The sequence below is a fragment of the Eptatretus burgeri genome, chromosome 4, assembly GCF_056783735.1.
Source record: "Eptatretus burgeri isolate ZD-2024b chromosome 4, Ebu_testis_v1, whole genome shotgun sequence".
Classification (NCBI taxonomy): domain Eukaryota; kingdom Metazoa; phylum Chordata; class Myxini; order Myxiniformes; family Myxinidae; genus Eptatretus; species Eptatretus burgeri.
The window spans coordinates 7009210-7033951 of record NC_140964.1 but is presented as its reverse complement, the minus strand read 5'-3'; the positions used below and the strand labels follow the sequence as shown (position 1 = coordinate 7033951).

General features: G+C 47.7%; 1 protein-coding gene across 1 annotated transcript in view; it reads left to right on the top strand.

Moving 5' to 3' along the window:
- TBC1D23 (TBC1 domain family member 23) overlaps positions 1-24742 on the top strand; it is a 67890-nt gene that overhangs the window by 24780 nt on the left and 18368 nt on the right. Inside the window, exons 9-13 of the mRNA XM_085876773.1 lie at positions 6001-6123; positions 6319-6408; positions 6522-6707; positions 7690-7815; positions 9063-9205. Coding sequence (XP_085732899.1) covers positions 6001-6123; positions 6319-6408; positions 6522-6707; positions 7690-7815; positions 9063-9205 — 668 coding nt within the window. The remainder of the gene's footprint in view (positions 1-6000; positions 6124-6318; positions 6409-6521; positions 6708-7689; positions 7816-9062; positions 9206-24742) is intronic.

Here is a 24742-nt window from a genome sequence, read left to right as displayed (position 1 = left end):
GGTGGGCTTGGGTGGATTATCGGGGGTAGAAAAGATGGAGGATTTGGATGGGGGATGACAAGAGGTGGTGGTGAACAGCTGTTTTGAAGGCCTGGTGGGAAGAATGGGAATGAATAGAGTGAGGGAGTTTATTCCAAAGGTGGGAAAAAATAGGAATGAAAGAGTGAAGGTGAGCAGTGATTCGTAATTTTGGTAGTTTTACCAGAAGGGGGTAGTTGGTGGACCTTGAGCGCCCTGCAGAAATGTGGTGGGGACAAATTGCAGACAGAGCAAGCAAGGGGGGGGGGCGAGACAGGACTGGAGATGGTAGAAGACAGAAAGACCACTGACCTGCCTGCGGTGATTGAGTGAGAGGCCCAAAGACTCGGCCTCATTGCGGGAGATGCCAATGATCCGAAATGCCTTGGTTTCTACGGCGTGAAGCCGAGAAAGGTGGGAGGCAGGAGCACCAGCCCAGAGGGGAGAGCAGTACTCCATCAGGCTGCGGACGAAAGCTTTGTAAGTGGTCAGGAGCTCAGGTGGGCCGAGTAAGGACTTTGCACGACGGAGGATTCCCAGTCGGCGACTGGCTTTGGAGACGAGGTTTGAAATGTGGCTTTCCCAGGAAAGGTCATGGCAGATAGTGAGACCCAGAAGCTTGAAAGAAAGGACTTCTTCCAGAGGATTGTTGAGAAAGTGGATGGGGGGGTTGGGGGTGGTTCTAACCGGTCCTCTCGGAGAGACATAGTGAGAGTGTGAGATTTGTCCGGATTGAAAGACATGTTCCACGTGTTGGACCAGTTTGTGATTTTATCCAGATCTGCAGTGAGCGAAGTAGCTGCTGCTTGCCGGTGTGAGGGATGACCGATGGTACGGCAGAGGGTGGAGTCATCAGCAAAGAGATATAGAGGATTTTTCAGAGAGTCAGAGAGATCATTGATGAAAACCAGAAAAAGAACAGGGCCCAGAACGCTACCTTGAGGAACTCCAGCCTGGACAGGAAGAGGGGATGAAAGAACTCCATTTAGGGCCACACGTTGACTGCGACAGGAGAGGGAGTCTGCGAGCCATGAGTGGAGATGGCCTTGAATACCATGGGAAGAGAAGTTTGGTGAGTCGGGTAGGGGACCAGACCGTGTCAAAAGCACGTAATATTGTCCAGGGATACGGCTCGGATTTCCTGTCTGGCATTGAGGACCTCCATCCATTGTTGGGAGAGTAGAAGCAGCATATCCAGGGTAGAGTGACCTGGTCTGAAACCAAATTGATGATCAGAAATCAAGCCATTGGAGAAGAGGAAGGATTTGATGTCTGAAGCGATGATGGATTCCATCACCTTGCTGATGATTGGGAGAAGGCTGATTGGTCTGTGGTTGCAGGGATCGGTTTTTGCACCTTTTTGTGCAGGGCAGTGATGTTTGCTGATTTCCAAGCAGATGGCAGATGACCTTGAGCAAATGAGAGGGTGAATAGAACAGAGAGAGGGTGAGCAAGAGCAGAATAGCAGGCTTTGAGGACACGTGGGCTGATGCCATCTGGACGGGTTGCAGAATCTGAGTCGAGCTTTGACAGCAAGCTCTCCACCTTCTCAGGTGGAGAACACAGAGGACACTTGTCAGAAAAGGACACATTGTCCAGGGACAGTTGGGTGCGACTGAGTAAGGTGGGTAGAGAAAGTGATGGGTTTTGGACACAAGATTTAGCTGCAAACACCGAATTTAGGCATTCAGCTTTTTCATGTGCGGTATCAGCAGTGCGGCCATTTGAGGTAAGGGAGGGGATGGAGGGGGAACATACACCAGAAACAGATTTGATTAGACGCCACCAGGATTTTGAGGATGGAAAGAGGTTTGAGAGTTCAGACTTGAGATGAGAAAGATGTTGTTTTCTGGCTCTCCTGAGGGTAGATACACACTTGTTCCGAACTTTATGGAAGGAACTGAGATTGCCCTCAGTTGGGTTTGCTTTCCATGAGGCAAAAGCAAGTTGTTTCAGGACAACTTCCTCGCCACAAGCTTCAGTGAACCAAGGGTGGGAGGAAGGGTAGGACAACTGAAGACGAGAGGGGATAAATCTGTGCATGAGGGAGAGCAAGTTTCTTTGAAAGAATTCCCACGATGAGTTGATGTTGGAGAAAGAAAGTTGATGTTGGTGTTTGTATTTCCTGATGTCTTCTCTCATCTTCTTTCGAATTGCTGCTCCATGCTGCAGTGAAATTAATTAAGGTAACCCGATGAAGTTTTTGTCAGGATGTGAAAATTCTTCGATGAACTTCATTGTTCGGTGATTATTGGGACGGTGTGTAATGAAAATTCGACCCTTTTAAATTAAACTTCATATAATTTTAGAAAAGTTGAATGCAGACATTGACAGTGATGGTAAAAACAGAACGACTTTCAGCATAGCCTTGAAGTGCTGACTGGTTTGAGGATTTTTGATCCCACTGCTGTCCCAGATAGATCCTCCAAAAGGTTAGAATATGGCCGAGCAAATGTTATGATTCTTGGTAGCCACTTCTTTCAGATGTCTGATCAAAACCAGAAGAGTTGGAGTGTCAGTGGAAAAAGTTTCCATCCCACCATCCTCTTGGAATTGAAGAAGGGAATTCCCAGATAAGTTCAAAATCCCCCGATAATGGGGAAAATCTTGTTTCCCAATCTCTGAATGGCTTGTGGAGATCATTTGAATGCGCAGAACATACCAGCATTTCATTTCATGTCGATGCTTGTCCACACTATTGAAGTGTATCTGTCTGCTTCCGTAAGCAACACGTGACCAGAGAGAGGTGCATCTGCTGTTAAAAGAGTTGAAACACGAATGTGAAATAGAATCGAGCAACACGTATTGTCGTACATACCACAACCCCTCGTGTTGTTGTTGTTCTTCTTTTGGCTGCTCCCGTTAGGGGTCTCCACAGCGGATCATCCGTTATGATCCACATACTGATTTGGCACAGGTTTTATGCCGGATGCCCTTCCTGACGCAACCCTGGTCGCCTCTTATGACACAGGGATAAGGATTGGGTTTCGCCATGATTCCGGGCTGCCCTACACCCTCTCATAGCGCGGCCCAGCGCAGAGCGCCCGTCCTCAAGCGATCCTCCAACCCAAGCCTCTGAGTAGCCGGATTACAGGCGCACGCCACTACACCCGGTTACAACCCCTCGTGTATTTCCATGTAATACCAGATTTCACCATTTCCAATCCCGGATTGAGCAGACGATTTATGATTATGTGCTTGAGGTTTAATGTTACATTTTTCTCATTATGCAGGCACTTGATACATATATACTGTCGTGTCCAGGGGGTAAGCCCATACCTGGTCGGATAACCGAATGGTTCAACCTTGGAGGCGAACAGCCGAGATTTTCGGTAGACGATGGCACACGCGTGACGGGAGGGTGGCGAGGACAGAGGTACATGGGTTTAAACTCGAACCCACGACAAATAGACAACACAAGCAACTTAAATAAATACAGGGGTTGAATGAAAATAAATCAGATATTTTCAATGGTCATAATTCACAATGTAATAATAAAGACAGAACGTGAGGTTAAACTAAATTCCTATTTGAGGCACCTCCATATAGACTTTAATACAGACAAGTGGACAGAATAAATAAAGGAATAATCCTCCCTTTCTCCCAGCACTGAGCTGTGTGCCCAGAGATGAGTTTCTGAATTGTGGGGTTCTCCAAAACCACGTCGTCACTGTGTGGGGAAAATGCGCCCAAAATTGCGCCCAACCGCTATCTGGGAGGGAAACGTACAGGAGGCAATTCAGGCGGTGATACTCAACACCAGGGCTCAGAAACCGCCGTGCAGCTTCTTTCATCGATCACACTTGCCGACGCCGCTCTTCTGCAGAATGGTGCTGCCTTCTTTCCCGATGACACAACACGAGGCTTCGAGGCGCGGTCTCACACAACCCAGCCTAACAGGCCATGGCTGGCGTCTTGCTCCATCACGTGGGCAAATTCGCCTCAGCAGAAACACGCAAATCATGCAGCCTTCTGCGCCGTGTCGATTGAAAGCCAGCCGTAATACCCTCTCTTCCAACCACCGATCCTGCCTCACTCGCTTCTGTCCCTCCCCTTGTACGTGTCCTGCTCTGAACCTAACTCTCCTCTCTCTCCCTGACGTCACCCCCATTAATCATCCTCTCCAGGGGCATGGTTTGCGAGTTGTTATCCCTGGAGGCGGGGTTTCTTGCCTGCTTGGAACGTACAGTTCGGTTGTTGTTTTATGAGTCAACGTCTCCATTGAGTGAATGCCAACTCAGGCTCAGTCTGTCCTTTCTATTTTGCTCTGAGGAAGGGAGAATGTTCAACATCAGTCACACATCATTTCCATAGCACTACAATACTCTTAACTTTTGCGAGCTTCCATTGTTTGCTCTTTCCAGTTTGTGATAAGATCGGTCGTGCAGTACTTGATGTCGTCACATTTTTTTTACAAATGGAAGATCAAATACAATCCGTTGTGCGACCTTGGTGCACGCAGCCAGACCGTACAACAGATCATCCCAGAATTCCCAAGTAGATCCTTCAATGACGATTTCAAGATCATTCACTACTATCCCTCCTCCCTTTGCCGACAAATTATGATCTAAACTTTATGTATTTACTCACACCGTGGACGTAGGCCAGGTGCGTGAGTATCCCGATGATCCCGTCTGTCGGCAGATTGACTGGTCACAGAGGCCAGCTTGAATCACCAAATTTGGGACAGAGATTCATGTTGTAAATATGTAGGATGAGTTCAACTTTAACCTCACAAGGAATAACATGTAATGAAAATTGGTGTACTCAAATGTAGTCTTCCGTATGACAAATTTCAGCTCACAGATCTAAGTCGAGGTTGGACAGCCAAGTCACAGCACTCTGTAGTTAGGTGGATTTCCTTAAGTCCTTCATCAAATTTCCATCGGTGGCACTCATTCACAATGTGATGAATAGTCTGATCTGGGTTAGTAGAGTCACATGCTGGGCTATCTTTTGGAAATCCATTTATTGGTCTACGAGTTGCTTGTCTACCAGTTTCCCTCGACAGCGAATTGTTGATGTTCCAACCTTTAATACCCATGTCGTCAGCTTTTCAACGACCCTCGATATGTGTAAAAACAAGAGTATGGGACTATATTTACTCATGCTGTGGCCATATGACACATGACATGACAGTATTACCACCCTCTATGCCTGGTGTTGGCTTAATGGTTAGGGTGGTGGGCTTGGGATCCTTGGGTCCTGAGTTCAAATCCCGCTCAGCTGTTGAATTGATACCAGGTGGGGTTAACTCGGCCTGTCATCCTTCCGAGGTCGGCAAAATGAGTGCCAGCATGCTGGTATACTATGTTGGAGTGGCGACCCGTCCAAGTTGTGCCTAATTGCCAAGGAGACTGCTTAGGCAGCACCAACGCTCTGCACAGAGTATGGTCCCAATGGATGGATGGATTAGCACCTTCTGGGGCCGTATTGCACTCAGAGAACAGAATGGTGTGAATGAGTACATTCTGGTTGTATTTGTCATTATCCACTTACGTCATTGGAAAGAACAAGAAGGGATGACTGCTGCAGGGAGAACAGCCTATTGGTGGAGTTAAGGCAGAGTGCTGGTTTGGATCTGGTGTGTGTGTAGAAAGCTATTTTTTGTAACTGTGGCACTGAATGTTATTGTTTGAGGGAGGTATTTGCTTAGGGTGGGAAAATGAAAAAAAAAAAGTTTCTTGAAGAGTTTTTCCTTGAAAAACACGAGTCGGTTGTGTTGCATTTGCTCAGAATAATCAATGACTTGAATTGCAGTGTAGCGACGGACAGGCAGGACAATAGCAATTTAATGAATAACCAGCAAAGATTTTGCTTGTTCTTCTGAAAGGTTTGTCTTTCATATATATATATATCGTGTCAGTTCATAACCTCCGTCACCGTGCCTTGATCACGTGGAAAAAAAAAAAAAAAAACGACAACACTTGATGATAATCGCGACTATAAATGTATAAAAATGTTCTATTGTGCGCTCACCAGGACAGCCAGTGGGAAGGGATCTTTGGAAGAGGAGTGGGATTGGGAATGGATGCTGAAGATGACAATGTTCTCTGCCTCCCTGTGGGTGTGGCTGAAATCATCCAGTCATTCCGAAGCTTTGGGGTGAGCGGGGAGATAGCTGGGAGGGCACTTTATGCAGCTGCTGAAATCGGAATGGTGAATTAAAGTTGCTGATTCTCTGCATGTGGTGTCACAAGATTGAATGAATTAGCAGTTACGTTGAGGATTTGCATGTTGATGATGATGATCTTTTTTTTTTTTTTCATTGTTTTTGTTTGTTATTTGCAATCCTTGCAGGGAGTCTCACTTTTGGTTGTGGACTGCAGAACAGAAAAGGAATACAAATCCTCACATCTTGTTTCTGCCCTGCATCTTGATGCACAATTGGTAACCCATCTTTATTCCACTCTTCCTTATCCCCACTCCCAACTTACTCAGCTGATCTTAACTTGTGCACTCACAGCTCTGGCACTTCCTCACGGTGCTGTCCCATTCAACAGATATACTCCAGTGTAGTCGAGTTTGCAGCGGCTGCAAGCATCGTGTGCCGCAAGCGACATGATCCAGCTGAAGAGGCATCGCGTGGGCAAAGTGGTTTTGGCGGACCGCATCACTTGTGTCTCATGGGCTCAGGTCGCCATCATGAAGAGCCCACCCTCAACATGGTCGCCGCACATTTTTTACAGGTTTCTACAACTTTCTGGAGTGTGTCTGTCCACACAACAGCATGAACGATGGATGAAATTGACCAGATGCTGATGGAGGTATGCAAACCGCCGTGGGAAGCAAGAAGAAGCTGATGATTTGAGTGTTAATCCTTCATTGAAGCAAAAGAAAGACTGGATAGGGGTGAGGTTGATATCGGGTTGGAGTGATTTGGCTGAGTCAGGGAGTATGTGGAGGTGAGTGATTTTGACGGGGAGGGATCAGGGTTCAGCGGTTAAATATTGAGGGGACGGGGGCTTGGAAAAAAGTGAAAAAAAAATAGGGAAAAGAACGTCAGCGGTTAGGTCGGACAATAGAACATAACAAGTCTTTAAAAAAAAAATTATTTTCTTTTCCTTCAATGAGGGATAACTGCCCAAAAAGTCAGCTTCTTGCTTCTGACAGCGGTTTGGGTAATTCTATCAATATTCTCTTGATTCCATCCACAGAGTTCAGAAATTTTGCCTTATCTTGGGTAGAGTCTGCAGTACAGCCATTTTAAGGTGAGGGACAGGATGGAGGGGGAGCCTACACTGTACACAGCCTCCACCTCAACCCCATCCCCCCCTTCCCTCCAGCAAAAGATGCAACTGGCAGCAATGTTTATGCTGCATATGAAAAGAAAGGAAAGCACCAATTCTCATAACCATCGGCTTGAGTTGAGGGTTACTTTTATTTAATACTCAAAGTTTATGTTCGCAACAAAAGGTTTGGCCCACTATCTGAGGTTTGTTTACTCACTCGTGGCTTGTGTCTAAAATATCAACCGACACGAGGGTTAACGTATATCGGCTTGGTATATGTCCTTAGCGTGGAACATTCTTGGAGTGAATGACTCATCTGAAGTGAAAGGATGGAGAAGCTCGTTGGCTTGGAACAGATTTTAATTGTGAGCAAGGTGTAAGGCACACTGTTCGGATTGCTCTGAATGACAGGTCATGATGTATATTTTCTGTGCTTCAGAAAAATATGGAATACGTGAGTATAGCTCGGGGAGGGTACAAAGCTGTGCTCCAGTACCTGAATGACATCGGCTCGGGAGAGAACGGTGGTGGCTTGATCGTAACCGGAGAGGTAGACAGAGAAATGGTGAGTGTTAACTCACCATCTTTTCTCACCTTACACCTTTATCTTTGTTGTGTATATCTGCTTTGTTCACACAACCCTCTCTGGCCAACCTTTTCTTTCATTGATCAGCCCAACTCTTCACCAATGATTTATTTCTGATGCTCCCTTACTCTCTGTCCTTCATTTCTTCCATCCATTCCATGATTCGCCCTTGGATTTATTTCAGTCCATTATTTCTTTCTTCGGTTCCTTTCTTCCCTTCATTCTTTTGCAACACTTTCCTTTTTTGCAGCCTTTCATTCTTTTCAATAATGTACTCTTCCTTATTGTCAGGTCAGGTCAGGTCAGGCCAGATCAGATCTGTGACTTGCCGCAGATATCTTGTAAACCTGTACTAACCTGTTTCATGGTCGGGTTGTCGGCGATTAAACCGTCTCCCGAACCAGTTTTCTGGTGAGGAGGGTGTATGGTATGGACACCGAGCAGGATTAAAAAGAAAACCTGTCAAAGGGTGGAGGAGTTCCTTGTGAGCCAATGGCCATTCATACTGAATGTCCAACTGTGTCTGTGGACGTCGTCCTGCAGTTGGGTTACTTGTTTTTTAGGAGGTTGATGGCAGGATTTGCACTCTGGCCACCGTAAAACCCTTCACTCCGCAAAACACAAGAAAACCGGAAAGAAAATTGAAAACCCATTCCGTGGGAAGACCTCATGTAAAGCTGCCCTCCGCGGGGAAGCTCACCAGATGATGGGATTGGGGCAAATCCTTTCATTGCATTGACTGGAACTCAAAGGGATGGTTTTGAGATGCGTTTGTCCCCTTGGGTCGAACTGTGAACCAGGACAGCATGAAGTCCCTTGACTTTGCAAGAAGTCATGTACTTTGGGTGGCTGGTTCATGGATTCACCGCCCACAGACTCATCGCTGGACTTGGTATTACAACGCAGGTGGTATGGCAAAGGAGATCGACTATGTGCTCGTTCACGATCGCGAGAGGATGATCCAGAACGGCAGGGTCTACCGGAGTGCCCAGTTCCTCAACACCGACCACACCGAGGCCCCTGGAGTACCTGCAGAAAGTGGACGCAGCAACGCGCTTCTCCGGCGCATACTCCCATACTTGACCTGACCTGACTCTTCCTTGATATTATTTTCTTTCTTCAACTTCCCTCCATATTTCTTCTTTAAACCTGACTCTCCTTTATCCATCCTGCCCCATTTTATGTTCGTAAAACCCACGTATCTTTATTTATTTTTCTTATTTCAGCAAAATGCATGCGAGTCGCATGGAGTCCCGGCGTCCATTTCTGTGTCCGGTCTGGTTTCTCGCATGTCGTCTGCACTCCGGACAGGATCGGCGGCTGTAAAACAGCGTGTCCAGGGCTTGATGGACAGCCCTCCAGAACACAGGTATATTTGTCTCCTCTTGTTTTATTTCGTGAGTTGTCTACTTTTATCTCTTTTGAAACTGTGGCTGAATGTTTGCGTGTATTCTCAGTTACAATGATGAATATTCTTGGGCAAGTGACGAATTTGTGATTTATTTTTGTGATTGAAGCAGCGAATAATAACAAACTAAAACTCAGCAGTAAGCCCTTTGACATATTTTGTTTGAATTGAACACAAACACTAAATTGACAACTGTTAAATTTCCATGACACTTCTTTGTTTGTTTGTTGTTGTTTTTCTGCCGCCAAAGGTGGATTTTATACAAATAATGTTTTGCTCAGATATGATGAAAGCAAATATTTATTCTCGAATTTGAAAGACATCTTTTATTACCTGTCCCAATTTACTTTTTGATTTATTTATACCGTCAAAAATATATTTCTTTATGACGGACTTCATGCCGAGAATGGATTAGAGCGTTGTGTAGTTTGTATGGATATCTCTTCTTTACAGCAATTGTTTTTTGGGTGAAGAGGTGGGCAATGACCGAACATTGGCCACTTGCGTGGCTTAGTCTTGCTTGTGTGAATTTCTGTGTAAGATGGGACACATGCCTTGCTTTGTTGTCATGGCCAGGTCTGGACATTATTATGAGACTGGAGCATTGGTCTGACATTTGCGATGTTGAGACGGACATTGTCCTGCTGGATATGACATCATTGTCTGACACGGGAAGAATATTGCCAACGACTGTGACATGTATTGTGCTATCCTGGTGTTTGCTATCGGTGCGCTTGTTGATCTGGATGCATGATTCACAGATGCCAACCCTCCCGATTTCATCGGGAGGCTTCCGAAAATTCACCCAAACTCCCGCCCTTACGATCACTATCCTTATCCTCCCGAAATTTTGATATTTTTGCACTGTTCACTAATCAGAATGTACTAGTATGAGAATTGAATGAAAAGCATCGTCTGCTACGTATAGCATGTGGTAACTCCATAACGTTCGCTGCTACCAAATTGTACGTAAAAAATTGCAAATTCAAATGAGGAGCAGCGAAACATTGGGTCTGGATCTCGCTTATGCGATCATGCACTGAGATTTAGTGCATGCGGTATGTGTGCAATACAGTGCATGCGGTATGTATGCACAGTGTATATGCATGCGATACGCTCACTGCATGCAGCTGGGCCCCGTACCAGCCCGGCGGTCGCGACCACCGTGCGGTGTTTAATTTAACAGCCGCTACAGTTCTACGAGTCGCGCTGCAGCTGTGGAACATCGACTTCGAAGTTACCGATGCTTCAAGCCCTCGATGTTGATTACGAAATGGCAGAAAAGAAGCTTACGAAGACCAAGAAATGGTCTCAGAAGTACAAGACCGAATACAGTCTCCAATACCCGTGTATTCGAAAGTCTGAAAGAGGAATTCATCATGCGTATTGTACAGTATGCAGCGTTGATATTTCAGTTGAGCACGGAGGTCGCGATGATATTCGGAAGCACGTTGGAAGCAAACGGCACACATTGCAAAGGAGAGATCTTCGAGCACGAGTACCGGTACACTTCTGAATTATTTCACCAAACAAGGGACAAGCGAGGAAGAGGATGTTACCCGAGCGGAACTTCTCTTTAGTGGATTTATTGTGGAACATAACTTGCCCATATCAGTCTCAGATCATGCTGGACCTCTATTTCAAAAGATGTTTCCAGATTCAAAAGTTGCTTCAAAGTATGGATGTGCAAGAACAAAAACTTCAGCAATAATTGGTGAGTTGTCAAATGTTACTGCTTCATCTATTGCCGATATTGCTAGACTAGCTCCATTTAGCCTAGCTACAGACAGTAGCAATGACAGTGGTGAGGCCCAGCTATATCCTGTCCTGATTTCGTACTATGACAACAGTGCTGGGATTGTGAAGCAAGGTTTGCTAAGTTTGCCTGCGTGCAAACAAGATTCCACTGGAGAAAACATTTTCAAACTGCTTGATCATGAGTTCAGTGACAGGAAAATTCCGTGGGGAAATTGTGTTTCCTTTTGTGCTGATAATGCCTCTGTCATGGTGGGCAAGCACAAAGGAGTCGCTGCTTATATCCACAAACAAAATCCACATCATCACTACATCATGAGTGCTACATCATGGGATGCTCTTGCCATATGATGCACAATACGGCCAAGAAGGCGGCTCAGGCCTTACCCATTGAATTAGATGACTTTCTCATCGATATTTACTACTACTTGGACAAAAGTAGTAAACGCGTCAAAGGAGTGAAAGCACTGCAAGAACTCTGTGATGCCCCGACACACAAGATTCTGAAGCATGTCGCAACAAGGTGGCTGTCCCTTGGTCAGTGCCTAGACAGGCTGATTGAACAGTGGGAGCCACTTCGCCTCTTCTTCAAAGAAGAAGTACGAAGAAAAATGCAACCAACTGTAGCCAAGACTCTAACAACGAGCAAGAAGGACGGCACTGTATCTACTGCCAGTACTGGCACTGCAGGATCAAGCACTAGTGGAGCAGCATTCACCACTACCACTGCAGTATCTGCTGCGAAGAAGACAGCAGGGACAGCACCAAAACCAATGCTGAGAGCAGGTAGCATCACCGGCCCTTTATCACGTTCATTTACAAAGCAGATCCCTTCAGAGTTGAGAAAGACTGTGATAGTCCCATCTACAGGCAAAGAAGGACCCAAGTTAAGTTCTGCTTTTGCCAAATCACTTGATAGAAGCTCAGCAAAACCTTCGAATCAGAGGTCTTCTTCCTTGGCTGCACCTACCTCAAGCTCTCTCCTCAAACGTAAAATTGGATCTGGTACTACGAGTCTGACCTCTTCTGCTGGCAGTAAACGCAAGTGTGATCGCCCTGCGGCTAAGTGTACTACGAGTTCTACAACTAAAAGCGCATCTTCCTCAAACACTGTGCAGGAATCTAGAGAAAAACGTGTCAACAGGATGTTCTTGTCTCCAAAAACAAAACTCTATTGTTTCTTCCTTCGATATGCTAACAAGCTTTTTGAGAAGGGGAATCTTCTGCTCCAAAGAGACGCACTCTGTATTCATCTCCTGCACGGAGAATTGAATGGTCTTCTGAAAGATATCTTCGTACGGTTTTTGAAACCATCGGTGTCATCGGTTGCTCTGGTAAATGTACCCTTCTCTGACAGAAATCATCAGAAGAATGATGAGGACCTCATGATTGGGAACGATGCCAAACTGTATATAAGGGAACAAAGGAGTCTCAAGAAATCCACCTTCACTCTGAGTGAGTCAGACATCCAAGGTTTCTTCAGTGCAGTTCGCTCATATTATGTGAAAGCCTGCAATTACATCTTCAAAACCTGGCCGCTAGATGATGAATTAGCCAAGCATGCTCAGGTGCTGGATGTTAAGCTACACCAAGAAGTGGGGTTTGACTGTGTGGAGTTTTTCATCAAGAAATTCCCCTGTCTGTTCAGTGGCGGTGATAGTGACATAGACAGTCTTGAGAGTGAATTCGCTCACTACCAGGCAGACGCCTCCATAGCTACAATTGCTACTGAGACAGTGAGAGTGGATGAGCAGTGGCATCGGATTTCACAGCTCACAGATCCCTGCACTGGTGCCAAGAAGTATCCTAATTTGAGCAAAGTGATGAAGGGAATCTTGGTCATTCCTCATTCGAACGCATCATGTGAGCGGGCACTCAGTCTTGTACGGAAGAATCATACTGAATTTCGTCCCAATTTGAGTGTCAAAACCCTGGAAGCTCTCTTAATTGAAAAACTAGCTCATAGCACCCCTTGCTACCAGAGAGAATACAGCAAAGACATAATCAGAAGGGCTAAAAGAGCCACACAGCTGTCACTCAGCAAAGCTGCCATGGAAAAAGCAAGCAGCAGTAGTACCAGCCAGTAAGGTAAGAAAAATATTGCTTCTTTTGTGCTTTTTGTTAATCTTTGATTGTCCCCTAACTTACTTATATTAACATACATGTAACATTAAAAAGTGCACAATTTTCCCCTTTTTTTGTTCAAAAAGTGGGAATTCTTAACATGTTAAATGCTCCAAAATAGGACTCAGAGGGCACTAGAGAGCGTCTAGAACCCCAGAGCTTCCAGGGCCCTAAGGCAGGCCCTGGACCCCGCCGCAAGGGTCGAGCGCTCCGCGCTCGAGATGTGCACTTCGCGCACATTATTTGGTGTCGGTTGCAAATCCTCCCTAATTCTGATTTCCAAAAGTTGGCATCTCTGATTTGATTATGATGCACCTTTACTCATGGTGCTCAGCATGTATTGGACAATGTTCTAATATGTGGTACAAGTTTGCTTGTCTCTCCCTTTGGAAAAGCAGTGCATTTATCCGGTCCAATAATTTTACACAGCCAAAACTCATCACAAAACACCAATTGTCTGACCAAGGCCATCTTTCAATGTACCAGTTTAATCTCGTGCCCAAGTGAGCAAGATTTTGTATAACTCTCAAACCCCTCTCTCTCTCCAACAAATCCTGGAGGCATCTCATGAAATCTGTTTCTGGTGTATGTTCCCCCTCCATCCCCTCCCTTACCTCAAATGGCCGCACTGCTGACACCGCACGTGAAAAGGCTGAATGCCTAAACTCGGTGTTTGCATCGAAATCTTGTGTCAGAAACCCATCGCTTTCTGGACCCACCTTACCCCAGTCGCACCCAGCTGTCCCTGGAACCTGTATCCTTTTCTCCTGACAAGGTGGAGAGCTTGCTGTCAAACCTCGACTCAGATTCTGCAACCTGTCCAGAAAGCATCAGCCCACGTGTCCTAAAAACCTGCTCCTCTGCTCGTGCTCACTTTCTCATTTGCTCAAGGTCATCTGCCATCTGCTTGGTGATCAGCAAATATTACCACTCTGCATAAAATAGGTACAAAACAGATCCCTGCAACTACAGACCAATCAGCTTTCTCCCAATCACCAGCAAAGTTATGGAATCCTTTATCGCTTCAGACATTAAATCCTTCCTCTTCTCCAATGGCTTGATTTCTGATCATCCATTTGGTTTCAGACCAGGTCACTCTACCCTGGATATGCTGCTTCTGCTCTCCCAACAATGGATGGATATCCTCAATGCCAGACATGAAATCAGAGCCACATGCCAAGACTTATCACATGCTTTTGACACGGTCTGGCACCCTGCCCTGCTCACTAAACTCTCTTCCTATGGTATCCAAGGCCATCTCCACTCATGGCTCGCACGCTTCCTCTCCTGTCGCAGTCAACGTGTGTTGTGGGCCTTGTTCTTTTTCTGGTTTTCATCAACGATCTCTCCGACTCTCTGGAAAATCGTCTTTATCTCTTTGCTGATGACTGCACCCTCTGCCGTGCCATCTTTCTTCCCTCAGACCGGCAAGCCACAGCTTCTTCGCTTACTGCAGATCCTACTGCTTACAAATGTCACACTCTCACAATGTCTCCCCGAAAGGACCATTTGGAAAATCCGCATTATCTACTTTCTCAACAATCCAGTGGAAGAAGTCCTTTCATTCAAGCTTCTGGGTCTCACGATCTGCCATGACCTTTCCTGGGAAAGCCACATTTCTAACCTGGCCTCCAAAGCCAGTCACCGACTGGGAATCCTCCGTTGTGCAAACTCTTTCCACGCCCCACCTGAGCTCCTGACCACAAACAAAGCTTTCGTCCACAGCCTGATGGAGTACTGCTCTCCCCTCTGGGGTGGTGCTCCTGCCTCTCACCTGTCTCGGCTTCACGCTTTGGAAATCAAGACATTCAGGTTCATTGGTATCTGCCGCGGTGGTGCTGAATCTTTGGACCTCTCACTCTCTTACCGCAGGCAGGTCGGTAGTCTTTCTATCTTCGACCGTTTCTTTTCCGATCTCACCCCCCTGCTCTGTCTGCATTATGTCCCCCCCCCTCATATTTCCGCAGGGCGCTCAAGGCCTGTCAGCAACCCCCATCTGGTAAAACTACCAAAATCATGAATCGATGCTCTTCTTCAATCTTTCATTCCTCTTTTTTTTTCCTGCCTTTGGAATAAACTCCTACACTCTCTTTAATCCCATTCTTTCCCTCCAGGCCTTCAAAACAGCTGTTCACCACCACCACTTGTTTTCCCCCATCCAAAACCTTGATCTTTTCGACCCCCGTTAATCCATCCCAAACTCACCTTCAAATTCCCTGCTTTCCCTCCTGAAAGTCTCTGTCGTGTCCATCTTGTATACCCCGCCCGTGTTCCCCGCCCCATCCTTCTCCCTTCCACAGATCTAATGTGTCCATTCCCCACTGTTTTGTCCTTCCCTCTCCCGCCCCTCTTGTCTCCTGCTCCCCTTGATGTGTGTTGTGTGTCAGCTCTCATACAAGCCTCGACAATGTATACAAATATTTTTTTTTCTTCTAAAAAACTATTGATGATCATGATGATCGCATGATCCCTTCCAGCAAACTTCGTTTGAGGATCCTCAGGAAGATCTTGTTGCCACGTTGAACCACCAATGATTTGCAGCTTGCTTTATGGTACTTCAATAATCCTTCATGACAATCCATCAGAAACTGATCACCCGGCCCATTAAGCTTGGTCCAGTCCACCCCGGCCCGTTAAACTTGGTCCAGTCCACCCCAGCCCGTTAAACTTGGTCCAGTCCACTCCGACCCGTTAAACTTGATCTAGTTGGGGGAAACCCCCCTCCCCCGCATTCTCAATTATCACCCACCCCCCCCTTTTACCCCTACCCGACCCCTCCACCTGATATTGCATTCCGTGTCACGATGCTTGCAAGTGTCCTCCATTCCACAGGCCTATAATCGTCCACCGTTTAACCTTTTATCAGCTGATGATCATAATTGTGCATGTGCTGTTTTGCACTGTATGCCTGATGTTTGTTTAATGGTTAGGGTGGTGGGCTTGGAATTCTTGGATTCTGGGTTCAAATCCCTCCTTGGCTGTTAAATTAATACCAGGTGGGGTTGACTCCACCTGTCATCCTTCCAAAGTCAGCGAAATGAGTGCCAGCTTGCTGGTATCCTGTGTCGGAGTGGCAACCTGTCCAGGATTGTGTCCAATAGCCAAGGAGACTGCTTAGGCAGCACCAACACTCGACACAGAGTATGATCCCAATGGATGGATGCTTGGCACTCGTTCTCAAAACCTTTTTTTGCATTGCTCCCTCTTTACGGATGCATTCCTGTCAGACCCCGACATTTGAAAATTTGCCATTTGTGGACCCCATGTATTCGTGGTTTATAAAATGTGACCTGCTTCTACACTTGCCCATTCGTGTTTTTTTTTTTTTCTTTTCTGTGAAATGTATTTGTTATCTTTTTAAAATCTTATTTTTGTGACACTTCAGGACTGGTCTCCCATATCCACCACCGCTGATATTAATTCAGCCTAGGAATTCTTCAACAGAAACCTGCTCTCTTATTCACAGATTCATCCCATCTCATCTTCAGTTATCTTACCCATCCTCCCACTCTTGGAACTGAATCACGTGATGAGGCAGTTGCTTTAAAGCAATCTACATTCTCTTCCTGGAAGGCAAATTCGAACAAAGGCAACCTCAAATCATACCACAAATCCTGCAATATATGTGTGTCTACCCTCAGGAGAGCCAGAAAACAACATCTGTTCAATCTCAAGAATGAGCTTTCAAACTTGTCTCCCTCCTCGAAACACTGGTGGCACCTTGGATGCTCTGACATTCGCATATTCAGCATTCGCAGAATTTTCCAGGAACGTATCCCCCATGAATATGGGGGTCGACTTCGTAATTGCTATTCCCACCACTAATCTATCTTTGGGCCATTAAAAGACTTGTGAATTTGCTTTTCTGCATTAAGATGGTGAGTTCTTCATCAAATACACAAGGGGACCTGTGGATGGCTGTTTCTTTGACATTTAATGGTGGCTGTGAGAGGTTGTCCCCTTCAAGGTGAAGACGAAAAAAAAGTCAAAATTAAGGCCCCAAAAAAAAAAAATGGAAATTTACTGCAAAAAACTGACTTTATTTAGTTTTGCTAAACTTGAGATATCTTGTTGATTCATCTCTGTCTCTACCCCCAACACTTCAAAATAATTCCTGAATCTTATCGTTATAATATGAATATTGTATATGTAATTGTATATGTTTGCATATATATGTATGTTTTTGTGTATATGTATATATGTATGCATGTATGTATGTATGTATGTATACACAGTATGTGTGTGTGTATATATGTATGTTTTTGTGAATATATGTATGTATGTGTATGTATGTGTATATATATATATATATATATATATATATATATATATATATATATATATATATATATATATATATATGTGTTTTTATATATATGTTTATGTGTATGTATATATATATATATATATATATATATATATTTATATATATATATATATATATGTTTATGTGTATGTATATATATATTTTTATGTATATATATATATATATATATATATATATGTACAGGTAGTCGTCGACTTACAACCGCAATTGGTTCCCACCAATCGGTCGTAAGTCGACTTGGTCGTAAGTCGAACAACGTATATTTTCCATACAAAAAAAAAACTTTTTTTTGGGGGCTACTTTACGTGGTCGAAAAGTGGTCGTGGAGTCGAACAGTCGTAAGTCGCATAGCGTAGTAAGTCGATGACTACCTGTATGTATGTATGTATGTATATATATATATGTATATATATATATATATATGTATATATATATATATATATATATATATATATATATATATATATATATATATATATATATATATATATATATATATATATATATATATATATATATATATATATATATATATATATATATATATATATATATATATTGTTGTGGTTACCAAATTCGCAAACCACCATTCCCTTAGGTGAGATATCTCGGTAAGTACATGTGTAGTTAGGCCCAAACCCGTTGTCTAGTGGGAATACATGTCATTTATGCGTGCTGCGACTCTTCAGGATAGCCGTTTTTCTTTTGCTATCTTTATTTTGGACCAACCGCCATGATTACCACCACAACCACAACATCAACCACCAACCACAACGCCGCTTCACCACAACCGCCACGACCTTCACGTCACACCTCGCAACTGTCGCATCGCCACCGTTCTTGCGCCGCTTGTGGGTACCGGTGTTGGACTCGTGCAGGGCGCGCGCCGAACAGCGTGTACAAAATCACGGATTTTGTGCTTCAAAAACGGATCAAAAACGACACACGCCCACTTTTTGCCGTCCAATCGGTGAGCCAGGGGCGAATTGGCCCCGCCCCCAGGGCGTTGGAGGGCGATCGATATATGCAAATTTATGGATCAAAAAGCATTCACGCCCACTTTTTCTCGGGCCAATGGGGAGCGAGGTGAAAGGTCGAAGGGAGGGGGTCAAAGATGAGAGGGCGAAGCCACGGGGCTGATATAAGCGACCGTGTTCGTCAGTCCAGGAGTAGTAGAGTCAAGAGGGAACAGAGAGTTAAGACTTCGCGGGCGGTGGAGTTGGCAAGAAGGAGCTGGTCGTCGTGTGCGTTGGAGTCGGAGCGGAGGGGACGGAGCTGTGGAGAGGCGGCGAGGGCAGACGAGGGGGTGCTCGCGTCGTGCAGGGAGCTGCACCCCAGGGAGGCCGACAGCGCGACCTGGCCGAGGTGGAGACGCTCGTCGCGGGACTCGAGGCAGAGTAGGAATCCTCTATACCCCGAGCATCAGCAACCCCCCTCCTGTTTCCCCCCGCGCTGAGATAGTGCGACCAAGGGGGCCCCTTTCCCACCCCCTACCAGACACTGCCCGCGAGGCCCGCGGAGTTGAGGCACCATCGCTGCTCCGCGTCTCATCACCAGACGGGTAGGCCCGACCCGGTCTCGGCCTCAGGCCCGCCTCATCCTTGAGGGTATTCTTTTCCTTGGTTTTGGGTATGTGTTGTCGGCGCCGTCTGTGAAGTAAAATTGTATAAGTGTTGCTGTGTGCTCGTGTAATCGGTATTAGATCTGCATTGTCGCATTTGCTTTTTGTGTAAATTGAATTGTGTTTTTCTTTTCTGTGTGCTTTTGGTGGAATTGAATATGTGTGCTTTCCGTTCATCGCGAATAAATGTGCTTTGTGTCGAACTGTTTCCCGCTTCGCTTCGTCATTTCCTTCATTGAATCCTCATCTTGCTTCACGTAAAGGGTTGGTAGTGGGCTGAATACGCCCGATAATTAATCGAACCGTCGAGGTCGACGATAACACCGCTCGGTTATCCCGATAGTACGGAACGGGTCGCTTAAGTGGCCCGTGTCCGAAGTCGACCTGCGGCGAGGTGCGATCGCCCGGTCTACCCTCCGCGTGGGTACTTGGTAGGTCGAATTTGGCGAGCAACCCTATCCCACGCGGGGGCTGATTGGCTCGATCGCGGTGAGACCGAAAGGTCCACCCGTGACTGGTTCCCGGCGTTAGTCCGAGAGGGTCACGACTGGATTGTCCGTCCGGTGGGCGACGTGCCGCGATTCGAGTTACGTGGCCGTCAGCACGCCGGCGGGCGCGAATCCGCAACACTGGTGTCAGGTCGTGCGATACAAATCCATCGCCCTCCTCGCGGCACTGGTATCGGAGAACAGGAAAACGGGCTCTCCTGTCTCCAATTAAATTCACGGGAATCGGTCCAGGGGTGAGAGAAGCGACCCCCGATTCCCTCCAAATTACGAGCGAGCGAAATTAACCCTTTAAGAGAAGCAAGATGGCGTCTCAAGGCGAGCGGGAGCCGGGGGTATTAGAAATGGATGTAGAATGTGTAGAATCCATGGCTCAGGATGGAATCCCCGTGCAGGAAATGTTGATTGTGCAGGAACATGAACTCCCCCAACTGAGCCCAGAGCCCCAAATGGGTGCGGCAGCGGCCGCGGTGTATGACACCTCCCCTTCCCCCCCTCTCCACCAAAACCCTTCCCCAACCCCTGCCGAAATGGCTCACTCAAGCGCACCCGACATGGCCCAGCTATGCGCCATGCTGGCGGCAATGACAGCAAGGATGGATGCAAATACAAACGAAATGAAAGGCATGAACGAAAAGATGAATGCGGAAATGATCGAAAAAATGGATGCAAATATGAAAAACGAAATGAAAGGCATGAACGAAAAGATGGATGCAAACGCAAATGAATTTATAAACGAAATGAAAAGCATGGGCAAGCAAATGAAAAAAGAAATGAAAGAACTACGGGGTGAGACGCAGAACATGGGCCGATGCCTGCAGGTGGGCATGAAGGCCGTGACCAGGGAGATAAAAATGGCGACTCCACGTGTAGGAACAAACGAGCTGGAAGGGGGTGCAACGGCTGACAGGACCGCGGTGGAGGCGGGTAAAAAAATAATTCGGGGGGCGTGTTGGGCGAGGGTCGTGACGATGACCGAAAGGGAAAAATTAAATGGGGAGACCAAAACGTGTGAGACGAGACACGAGGTGACGACAACGGAAATAATAGTTGAGACAAGGGAGGTAAAGGGTGAAGAGGTGACCGAGTTGGCAGAGACACGGGAGATGGGAACGATAGAGGGAAGACTGCACGATGAAGACGGGGTAAGTGACGCACACACACACACGGAGGAAGTGGAGGATAATGGGGGTGAGCTCGCGGAGCGTGCAGGGACCCGGTGCGAGCAGTTGGATGGCCTCCTCCAGGAACAAGGGGAGGGAGTATGCCCCCTTGAGGCGAGTCACGACCAGGTGAGTTCGGTCGTGTTTTGCGAGGTTGAGAGGACGGGTGCTGTGGACGGGTGCACGGAGAGCTTGGGGGGTATAGAGGCCCCGGAGACCCTTGTGGGGACACGAATCCCCAGTGTGGTTGTCCCTGTGTGTGTGGTGCAAGGTGTGAGTGCGTCCCCGTGTGTGGAAGCGACCCTGTGTGTGAGTGGTGTGGTGGCGATGGTGCCGGAGTACGTGCTTCCCAGCACGCCGTGTGTGGATGAGGCACGGAGTGTGAGTGAGGCACCGCGGGTTAGTGCCCCCGCGTGTGTGAGTGAGGCACGGTGTGTGGATGAGGCACCGCGGGTGAGTGTCCCCGCATGCGTGAGTGAACGGCCGTGTGCAAGGTCGCTGAATGCAAGGGAGACCGTGTGTGTGAGAGAGCGGTATGTAAGGGAGATGTCGGTTGGCATGCGGGAGCACGCAGCCGCGTCTCCCGGTGTGAACGTGATGGAGTGGACTGTGTGCGTCGTAACACGCAGGTGTGCGTGGGTGGAATGGAGACTGAGACGGCGACAGAGGAGAGAAAGCCGAGTAGCGGCTGTAGTTGTTTCGGGGACCGTGCCGGGTTCACCCAGCAGTGAGCACGCGGTCCGTGCTGTGCAACGCACGAGACCACCACGTGCTCGCTTGCGAGAGTGAAGTCCCGGTCCGGAAACGCACGCGGTGGATTTGCCGATCCCGCGGACGGACAAAGTTTAGGCAGGATGACGGATTTGGACCGGACGGGTTCTCCACGCGATCGTGTGTGTTAAGCTCCAACGGGCAAGGCACATGTGTTCGCGTGGGGAACCCCTCGAGACGTGGGGCTTGTGTTTTTTTTTATGCGCACAGTGACGTCATGGCTGCACGTGGGGTTGGAATCCGGCAGGAGGGGTATCTCTGCCGGATGGTACCGTCCAAGGAGGGACGAGGAACACGTGCAGCTGCATGACGTCACGGGCAGGTGCAAAGTGCGCGAGCTCTGAGTTGCCGCGCAGGTGCTGCGCATGGAAAAAACAAAAAAAACAAAAAACAAGCCTCACTTTCGGGTGCAAAGGATTCCTGGGCAAGGGGTGGAAGACCCCCTTACCCTGGGCACAGGATGGAAACTAGTTAGGGGGAAGGGTTAGCTTAGCTAGACCGACTTCATGGGGCAGGGGTAAGTCCTCATGGAGTCCGTGGAATGGATTAGGTAGAGGGATTTAGTGAGCTTTAGGTTGGGAAATAAAATGAATGATTTGAAGACAGTGACAGACTATGAATGTGTAGAGGGGACGTAGTTTAGCTACGTAGTGTTAAAAGGAACGTGCTGTAGTTTAAGGGACGACGTGGGAGCACGAGTTAGTTGGGGGATGTAGTTAGAAGGATGGCAGAGTTCAGCGGTGTGTGTGTTGAAGAGTTGTTGGTGAGTTGTGAGGTGAGTACTTGGTGAGTGAGTGAGGCCAGCGGGTCTGTGTGTATGGAGCGAATGGGGAATGAATGGTGCGATGAGTGATTGGGGGGAGGAGTGACTCCCGCCCAAGGGACCCCGGGGTCAGTGTAGATTGAGTTTGCTGGGTTAGTCAAATTGAAAAATGGAGGTCGTTTTGTTGTTGGTGGGAAAGTAGGCTCGAGACCCATTTGGAGGGGTGCAGGAGCCCTGTTGACGGGCTTGGGAGCGTGGCTGCGAAAGGTGAGTATCGCTGAGTGGGTACCCCGGGCACCAGACTCGTCGGCCGCGGTAGGCCATGGGCCCATGGGGGGCCGGGATAGAGTAGTGGGCACGGGTGCGCCTGCTTGGTGCGGGGGCCCGGGGCGCCATTAGCCGCGTGGGCAGTGTTGTTGGCAAGGGTGATCCTCGGAAAGGGGCCTGGGAAGCCAGCCTGCCACGTGTGCGTTTCAGGGGAGGTGCCATGGGGGGCACTCCCCGGTGTTAGGGAGCTGGTAGGCTCGGAGGCAGTGTAGTGCCCGGGGGTGCCATAGCGGGAGATTCGGCAGAGGGTCGTGCCTGCCAAAGGGAGCCACGTGTCCCAGCCAGGAGACCGTGTGAGGGCACGGAGAGAAAATTGGGGGGCGAGGCCCGAAATTGTGAGGACACCAACACAGGCGACGGGAATCTGGGTTGTTAGAACCAATAGTTTAAGCGAGAGGTGCTTGTTGAAAGCCCCGGGGTAGTTTAACAGTTAAATGGTTAGGGTAGATTAGGAGATGTACCCCTCCGCACCATCCATCCCCTCGCTGTCGTTGTGGGCCGCTGGACCCACTTGGTGTTAAGATCGCCGAACTCTGGGGAGGCCATTCTGAGGCTTGAGTTGGGCCTCGACACAGGACGCTAGCTCTCCCTTGTTCCCCTCCGGGAAGGGAACGTAGGGGTTGGGAGTAGGCTAGGTGACAGGATAGGTTAGCCGAACAAAGACGATAAAGGGGGTTAGGGGACGATTTATAGTGGGGAAGTAAAAAAAAATAAATAAATAAAAAAAAAAATAAAAAGTTGGGGCTAAATTGGCTTTTTCACAAATTAAGGGAGTGGGTATGTACAGTGACAGGCAAAGGCGATAGGTTGGGAGGGAGACAGGTAGGTAGGTCCGAGCCCGCCTTCCAAGTGGCCAGCACCACCGCACTCCCTCCACCAACCTCCACTGAACGGCAAAGGTTGGCCAGCTTCATCTGCTGGCTGCGTTGCTGCAAGGCAGAGGCCGGCCCACTTCATCGGCAGCTGTTGTTTTGCTGCAAGGCCTGTGCCGGCTGGATCGTCTGCAGCTGCTGTGCTGCAAGGCCTGTGCCATCGGCTGGCCGTGTTTTGCGTCAAGGCCTGTGCCGGCCAGTTCATCTGCCGGCTGTGTTTGCCTGCAGCGGCCTTCTTCTGCGGGCTGTGTTTGCCTGCTGCCTTTGCCATGCCATGCCCACTGCCCAGGTTCACCAGCCCCGTTCAATTTTTGCTTTGCCCCCCCCCCCCTGTTCATTTCCATGTGTGCCAGGATCCGCAAGGCAACAGTTTGCAAGCTGCGAGAACTGCCCTGTTGGCAGCTACAACACGGGCCTGCAGTGGCGGCCCGTGCACCGTGTTTGTGTTCATGCATCCATTCGTTGTGCTCATTACGTGTGCCACTTGAGCTGGCACGGAGACTGCGTTGTGCAGCCCATGCACCGTTGTGGTTCACTGCGTTCAGTTCAAAAGGGAAGGCCTTGGACTGTTTGTGAGCAGCCAGACACGTGCCCTGTCACCTGCATTGTTTTGAGCCAGAGACTGCATGTGGGCAGCCTGGCTCCCTGCTAACTGCTTTCTTTTTGCAGAGTTCAATGATCCTGGGCCATGGTTTAGTGTAAAATTTGTAAGTTAAGGTTAAGATGTACTGTAAATATGAGTGCGCCCCCGGCATGTCTGTCTAGCGCCGGCAATTTTATTTAAGTCGTCCGTGTGAGTGAGTTTGTTTAGGTAGTTACGCAGCCCTCAGGTTATTTATTTTGGGGACACGAATACCATGAATGTCGCACTCAGGGATCCGTAGGTAAAATGTACTAGGGGAAAACTACACATGATGGCACACGAAAATTTGACGACTCGGGACGAGTCTGTAAAAAGGGGAGGGGGTAGTGTTGTGGTTACCAAATTCGCAAACCACCATTCAGGTCCCTTAGGTGAGATATCTCGGTAAGTACATGTGTAGTTAGGCCCAAACCCGTTGTCTAGTGGGAATACATGTCATTTATGCGTGCTGCGACTCTTCAGGATAGCCGTTTTTCTTTTGCTATCTTTATTTTGGACCAACCGCCATGATTACCACCACAACCACAACATCAACCACCAACCACAACGCCGCTTCACCACAACCGCCACGACCTTCACGTCACACCTCACAACCATCGCATCGCCACCGTTCTTGCGCCGCTTGT